The sequence below is a fragment of the Artemia sp. Qi Xiang Cuo genome, chromosome 3 (genome assembly GCF_049724085.1).
Source record: "Artemia sp. Qi Xiang Cuo chromosome 3, ASM4972408v1, whole genome shotgun sequence".
Taxonomy (NCBI): Eukaryota; Metazoa; Arthropoda; class Branchiopoda; order Anostraca; family Artemiidae; genus Artemia; species Artemia sp. Qi Xiang Cuo.
Genome location: NC_142796.1, coordinates 68,018,938 through 68,027,378, shown reverse-complemented (window position 1 = coordinate 68,027,378; position 8,441 = coordinate 68,018,938). Strand labels below are relative to the sequence as shown.

Below are 8,441 nucleotides of genomic sequence, written 5' to 3'. Positions count from 1 at the left end.
CTAATTTTTACTCAAATGGCATATTTGGTGCATTGTTACTCAAGAAACGGTGCGTTCACCACATGTCCGTTTCACTGGCAGCGCTACCCCATACCAGGCAGTTTATAAAACAGTCCTTTAAGTATCAGAAAAGGCCAACGAAGTAAAATAAGACTGAAATCTCTGGCATGAATCTTCAAACTCAAATTCTCTTCCTTGTAATCTAATAGTTTAAGCCCCATCCTTTATTATACTAATAAAAGGCATCCACAGTTATTTATTTGAAGCAAATTGAGAGAAACAAGAAGCCTATATCCAAATAGAAAACTAAGTTGTAATCAAATTAATTCTACATCGAGAGCTAACCCCATTTCAGGCCTAATAACCTTTAGTGGATTAAGAGAGCATAGATAATGCTGCCTTTGAAGATATACACAACACGAAAATTTATCTCTACTAAAGAGACATTACGCGAAGGATCACTGGGGATAATTGAATCGAGACAGTATACTTTTTAGGGAAAATTAGAGCTTTTAAAGTGTAAATTGGATAGAACTTTCATCAAGATTCAAAGGACACAAACCAGTGGTCTCAATTTAGGGGATTGGCTAGATTTTGGAAAGTACCTTACATTGAAAAACGTCTTCTTTGGTATTTTGTTGGAAAAATTGCAATTTTTGTATCCCCCCCCGTTACTTGACACCACTGATAAAAAAAAACACAAAGGAAAAGTTAGGAAATTAGTCTGGCAAAGAAGTATTTTTCTCAAGTAAATTAGTGGTACCCCTTTAATGAGCTGTGCCGCAGCCAAAAAACACACTGCTTTTCTCATCAATCTCACTTGGTTAGGCTGTCAATCTCAATCTCTTTTCCCATCAATCTCACTTCTACACTACAGTTTAATATCAGCATGAAACCAAGTAGAGAAATAAAAGCAAAACGTACTATGAACGTGTTGAACGTGTCTTACATCAATAATTTTATTCAAAACTTTAAAAAATAATAACTCCACGTGAAATTACTGCTTATTTGAAATCTACAGTGACCAGATGTCCCCTGCGACCTGATGTGACCTTCCCTCATCCTCCTGTTCATCATTGTGAAGCTAGAAGCTGAAAAAACTTCCGTTCTGGTGTCTACAGTTGATCTGATTTTAAGAATAGCTTTGCAAATCTAGTGCTTATACAGACTTGGCTCTGCGGAGTCTATCAAGGTCCTTTTAGGCAAAGAGAGCGGGGATGAAACGAGGCACCAGATATCACTTTAGTCTCCACAAACAGTTGCGGTATATTCAGAGCTAGAGACTTTAGGATTTCTCTGTCTTTCTTGTGTTTTAGCTCCTAATTCCATGGGACAGTCCGAACAATCTTGTCCGAACAATATGTCTAGTCTGAACAATCTTGGAAAACACACAACCTTCTCGTTCGCCAACTCAAACTGATCCAAAGAAATTGTTGCTATCCAGACATCAATGCTATCCACTAGACAATCCCCCCTTACATAAAACTCCCCTGCGACTTATGTCAATATGTTTTTCAATAACAAATACTATCTGTAAGAACGGACAAATTACAGAACTTAAAAAGGCTTAAAAAAGAACTTAAAAACGTACCTTCCCCATGGTCCTTGTAAAATTTGACAATTTGTATTCCGTGTCTTATACATTCACCTAGCCTTATAATACATTCACCTACATAAAGTTACAAGCCTATCCAAATATTGAATAAAACCAGGATGTGAGAAAAAAAATCAAAGGAATAAAAACAACGTTATGAAATACAAAATAATACTTCATAATAAATTCAATTTTAGGTTTTACCAAAAGCAAATTGGTCAACTTCAGGCAATTATCACAAATATAAAGCCTATATCAAACTAAGAGAAATTTGTTTTGAATAAATCACTAATACTCGGAGTCTTTAGCTGAGGGCAAAATTCGACTATTTTTTAGAATTCTTTGTAATCTTTTTAATCTATATGATAAAAAATCAAATTTCCTTTAGTAAATCCAAGCGTAGTATCAAACATCAGTAATGAAGTTTTTGGCATCCTGAATTCAAAGATGGAATCTTCGCCTCTCAATATTCCAAGCAATCATAGTCATCATTAGCTTTCACTAATACTCCTACAACACAATTCAGCTCTTTAGTTTCCCATTCTCTTCCATATTCAAAATTTTGACCAAATTTTTCCTTTCACATACCCACCATTTTCAGCATTTCGTTCGTATGGCAATTATTAAAATGGATAAAGAAACTTGAATGTCCAATTATTTTCGAAGTTGATTTGGGGACTTCCCTGAAATTCCCAAAAGAAAAATTGGGTTCTTCAGGATCTTTAAGAAAATTAACGTCAACAAAAATTAACGAATTTTGTTTCGCGTTAACGTTCCTGTATATATGAATACTTATTTTCGGGGAAAATTTGGAAAAACAGCTGTTTCTTTCAGGGAAAGGTACCTTCCCCATCAGGGGAAAATCTCCAGCATTTATTGGGGCGGGGGTGGGGGGGGGGGCAAGAGGGGTCCATATCTGGATAGTCAAAGGGCATCAGATATATAATATTTTTTTCTCCACATTATTGGCCCCCCCCCCCCTTGCCACCCCCAAACGACGCCCCTGTTCCCCATGGTCCTTGTAAAAATTGACTATTTGTATTTCGTATTAACGCTTGTGTATTTACAGATGTTAATATTTCAATACTTTGGTATTTCTAATGATGACAATCGCTGTATATCTGATCGAAATATCTAGACTTCTGTACATTTTTGAACATACATTTTTTTTGAACGTTTATTTGTTTGTCAAATGGAAGCATACAACATATCAGGCATAAGCCCAAGAATTTATTTCCTAGGGGAGAATGAGAAGAAAAGTTGCCAAACCGTAAAAAAAACAAATTATACAAAAACTAAGTAATTGTAAAGAAATTCGTTTAAATGTAACGGCTCAATGGAGGGGAAAAGGGCTCAAAGGGTCTGTATTGCTTACGAGCCTGGATCTTCATTATCGGCTAGTAGAGAAAGAAGCAAAAACTCTGAAGAAAAGGGTACCTTTTGCCGTCAATCTCAAATCTGCATTATCCGGGCGAAGGCTCAATCGAAATTCTGCTCGACTTGTAAACATTCTATAGGGCTCATTTGTGCCAAGGGTAGTGAGATCATCGATAAGAACACCTATGTAGCCTTCTGCACGACTGACAGTAAACTCATCTTGCCCCTTAGCCTGCAATAACCTTAAATAATTAGCAAACCAACAAAATTATTTAAATAATTAATACAATATGTAATATTATTATTAAATAATGTATTATATAAATGATTATATTATAGAGATAATTATATATTATAAAAAATAATTATTAAATAATTTAAATAGCTAGCTAATCAATAAAATAATAATTAGCAAACCAACAAAAGCTACTTTTGAGACGTAGGATGACAAAGTCAAATGTCTAAAACCGAGCCATTAGCTTTTGCTATGATTTTACCGCTTATACCAATTTGTAATGAGAATTTAAAGTTTTGGGACGGAGCTGGAAATAATAAACTACACCTAAGTTGATTTGACCCACTATTAGACTGAAAGAATCTTAGTTTATATGATTGGTAAGTGTCTTTAACACCTAGACAATCACAGGAGGTTATACAACAAGCGGATGAAGCCAGTATTTTTCTAAAGCATTTTTAAAATCGGAGCAAGTTGATTCCCGACCATCACAAGTGATTAAATTTATATATATATATATATATATATATATATATATATATATATATATATATATATATATATATATATATATATATATATATATATATATATATATATATATATATATATATATATATATATATATATATATATATATATATATATATATATATATATATATATATATATATATATATATATATATATATATATATATATATATATATATATATGCTTGAAATCTGAAGGTAAGGTAGTATTTCTGGTCCCGGGTGACACATATTATGCCTAGTTTGGAAAGTACCCTCCATTTTGTCTTATGACTGAGAGCACTACAAACTTTCAAGAGCATTTTCTTCTGAGGGCGGGATGAGGGGACTTACAAATTCGTCTTGAAAGAAAAGGAGAGAATTAAATTTTTTCCAGTCCCCAAAGAAGCGCATACACCAGTTTTTTATATTTTTTTTTCTGTGTTGTATGACAGGCCATTTGACTGTCTCTACGCTATCCTCTACGGTATAAACTAATGAAGTTACTGAAAAAATTACAGTACCCAGGATATCAAAATGAAAACATTGTTTGTCCCCTGGCTCTATCTACGGTCTATTCATGCCTGAAAACTGGGACTTTCTACGATTTTCTTTTGGTTGTCATACACATATAAAGATTATTTTAATGCGTAAATCCTTTTCGTTGTTGTCACAATTGAATCAAACAGTTTGTGGTAACGAACTGTACGTAAGGAGCGATGTGGCTCAATAGTAAACGAAACTCTAAAAAACGGAACTTTGATATCAATATATATGTATATCAAAAGAATCGGCTTATTGTGCTGATTCCAAATATATAAGATTCCTTAAGTTTAGTGTCTTTACGCTACACTTTTTGTCCCAAATGTTTAAGAACGAACCCTGAAACACAAGGTCTAAATAATAAGCTTTTTTAAAAGTTCTAAAAAAAACTTTAGCGTAAAGAGCGAGGTATTTAGGAGGGACAACCCCCTCATACATGTAATAATTACTATTCGTTTTATGTTTTGATGTTGCTCCTTACTTTCAGTTGAAAATACTTGTTTTTTTTTGTGCAATCTTGAAAGAGGGGAGCGGAAACTCTTGTTTACAAACAAGCCCTACCAACGTTTGTAACACCTAATTCGTCTGCAGCAAATCGTCGAATAATACAACAAGAGTAGGAAGAAACACCCATTCTGAAGAACAAATATAGGCTAATGGGAATATGTAGAAATTAAGCAATAACAGTGACAATTTCAAAACAAAAGAAAATAAGAATTCTTTTTATATGTCAATAGTCAACTAAAGGAATAAATATAACAGAGTAGAATAGCCTAATAGTATTTCTGAAAAGATGTCCGTAGAAAATAGCGACGAAGACCACACTGCCTTTCCATCACAAACAACAAAAACAAGAAAAACAATACGGAATTCTTTTCATAAGACAGTGAAAATAATTTGAATGAATACTTCGGCCCTATGTCCAAGGGCCGTCCTCAGCAAGACAAAAATATATAAAAGAAGAAAGACTCACAATAATATGCGACCAATAAAACTAAAGAGCAAAATTTTTAAAAACACTTCCAGCATCCTTACTTCGCGAAGTCCAACCAGGACTCTTTTATTAGGGTCTAAAGCTAAATAAACGGAATGCTCTCTACCTAATGTTTGCTTCACAAGATTTTTTATTTGAATAAATCAACATAACAAAAAAACATATACCCCCAACAGAGAGCAAAGCTCGTAAAAAGCTCGTACAAGAACTGTGAACTTCGCTGAAGTAAGGATGCTGGGACTGTTTTGAAAAATTTTACTTTTTAGTTTTATTGGTCGCATCTTATTGTAAGTCTTTCTTCTTTTATATATTTTTGTCTCGCTGAGGACGGCCCTTGGAAATAGGGCTAAAATATTCAGTCAAATTATCTTCACTGTCGTACGAAAATAATTCCCTATTGTTCTTCTTGTTTTTGTTGTTTGTGATGTCTTTGTAGGAATGTCAACTAACTAATGATTTCAAGTTTCTAATCTTGAATAATGTTAATAATATTCATATTAATGCATAGCTTAGATTTAGGGAAGTGTTTGTCTTTTTCTAAAGCAATCATGAAAGTTATACTGCTAGTGCTCCATGATGATAAATTCTTTTCGCTTATTTTCTTGTGATTTTTCACACACTTTCCTTATTTTTAAACTTGGCACCCGCGAATGTAAAAAACTGAATTAAAAAATAAAGATTTTTTCATTAGAGATTGAATTCCCGATTTTTTCTAATTTTCTAAGACGTATATAATTGTGTAAGTTTCCACATAACCAACTTAAAGGATGAGGTGTCATTTTTAGTGTCTTTGGCGCTTTAAGATCAATATTCGCTAAAGCAAAAGTACGCTAGTGACGATACTTGCACCCTACTCCATAGATCCCTTCTCAGTAGCATAAGTTAAGGCTTTACAGGGGCGGATTTAGATCAAAATCTTAGGGGGGGCTGGCAATATGACAAGGGCACCAATAATCAAAATCTTGGGGGGCAAATATGACAAGGGCGCCAATAAGACAAATCTTGGGGGAGGGGGGCAATGTGACACGGGCGCCAATAATTGACCAAATATTTTAAAAAGGAGTAAAAAAAAACAAAAAAAAAACAAGGAATGAAGGGACCAGAAAAACTCATGGGGTGGGGGTACCCTCCGACGCCCCTGGATCCGCCAGTGAGGCTTTATGTTAACTTAAGTAATCTTACAGAGCAAATTTTTTCCATAGCATAGGTCGTCCCAATATCACTTATCCGTAATTATTACATATACATATTCATAATAAAAGCAATATGCCATCTTCTTAAAAACAAAATACCCTCCAGTTTCATAAATCAACGACAAAAGCAAGAAATTGTAAGAATAATAAACAAAATAATGTAAAATAAAATATCAAATAAAGCTTCCTGCTCATGCACTGGCTATATATATGCAACATTGGCATTATTTTGAGCTATGTATTCAAAGGAAGAATTTTTTTGTGTATTTTTTTTTAATAGGAAGGCTTGAGAGAATTTTTTTATTTTTTATTATTTCTTAAAAAAGTAAGAAAAAAAGCTTTTGGCTTTTATGAATATTTTATTCGAGGATACAAGCAGGAAAATAGGCACAAATTACAGCCTTTAGTATAATGACGTGACTTAAGTTTGATATGCAGCGCATAAAACTACATTAGGCAGTCTGTTGAGCTAGAGGACCTGAATGTTTTGTTCAATCTCCACATGATAAAAACACACAAGAGGAATATTTCTCGTTTTCTTTTTGAAAACAAAAAGTGTGAAACATTTTGAGTATTTGGCGTTCCATTTTGAGTACAACGATGTCTTCTACGGCAATGCTGTTGAATTCGACTTACAAGCATTCCCAAGAGTTTCTTGCTGGCAAATCCTATTCCAGAAAATCTTATTAAAAGCCCACATTTTCCAGAAGAAAGCAATAACAGTTAAGTGCAAATTCAAATATTTCAGTGGGAATGAATAAAACGTAAATGGATAGTTACTTTTTCGATTGAACGCTCGTTTTGTGGGTTTTATGAAAAACTTTTTGATGCGTTATTGCCAATTCTTATATTAGGTTTTAAAATTACTTTATCGTCTTCTACTTCTTCTGAAGGTCACCGTCAATTTGAATCCCAAAATAGAGCTACGCAAAGGTTTATTGTGGGAGTAGAAAGATCATAATATTGTAAATGTTAATCAATGCTTGAGGTAAGGAAGGACCTAACCGCTTGTTGCTCCAAAAACTTATGAATCCAGACATGTCAAACCTTTTATCTTTCTCCTTCAGGCATCCTTTTGTTATTTTGCAGAATAAATCGAAGCAACAGACGAAGATAGTTTAAGCAACTTTTTTGTAACGGTTAAACGGCTACGTGAAAGGCAGAAAAAACTGAAGTATTTCAATTAAAATTTTCAAATAGATTTAAAGCCTCTCTTAAGACTTTCAGAATAAGCGGTAACTTTTTAATCAAATTCGAGTCGGGGGAGTATATAAAGTTTCCTTTAGTACCAACTAGAAAACTCGTAAACTTTTATATTTTTTAAGCCTACGCATGCAAATGGAATAAGTTAAGTAGAACACAATAACAGTTTCAAAGGCATTCAGCATATCTGTTGAAATACATAAAATTGAAAACATTTGAAAATTTATTGTTGATTTTGCCGATATGGTCTTGACAATGTAAGTTGTCTTTTTGTTTCTATTCTTTGAATGTTAAAATCTGTGTCAGAGCAGTTTGATTCATTTTTTTTCTTTTATCAAGAGATATAAGATATATGGTAGCTTTCCATTAACTACAGAAGCTACTTACGTTGGCATCCACCAGGAACAGGTCGTGAAGTAACTAAGGGTAACTTCGGCTTATATGGCCATCATCTTAATAAATTTCAATTGAATCCATCTCTCTCTTACTCTAATAATATTTTTAGTATATTTCAATTCCATAGTAATACCGATAACGATAAAAATGGAGATTTCCTCCACTAAAGATGCCTGTTGGCCATTTTAGTAAAAGCTATTAAAAAAAAGTAAATTCAATGTTACTTCTCTGTCGTTCCAGCTATTACAGTAGAGTCAGCTGGAACAAAAAATTAGTATTTAGTAACTTTTTGTCGAAACTGGAATACACCTTTAACTTTTAATATATACTTGATAATCTATACTATACTCTCTATATCTGACTGGAATCTATACTTTTATCTTAATGTGCATTC

The 8,441-nt window shown here is 33.3% G+C and overlaps 1 protein-coding gene across 1 annotated transcript in view; it reads right to left on the bottom strand.

Moving 5' to 3' along the window:
* The window catches only part of LOC148954451 (5-taurinomethyluridine-[tRNA] synthase subunit MTO1, mitochondrial), a 108,512-nt gene that overhangs the window by 12,273 nt on the left and 87,798 nt on the right, over window positions 1-8,441 (bottom strand). The window contains exons 7-8 of the mRNA XM_089086275.1: window positions 3,032-3,203; window positions 1,592-1,669 (exon numbers count right to left, since the gene is read on the bottom strand). Coding sequence (XP_088942401.1) covers window positions 1,592-1,669; window positions 3,032-3,203 — 250 coding nt within the window. The remainder of the gene's footprint in view (window positions 1-1,591; window positions 1,670-3,031; window positions 3,204-8,441) is intronic.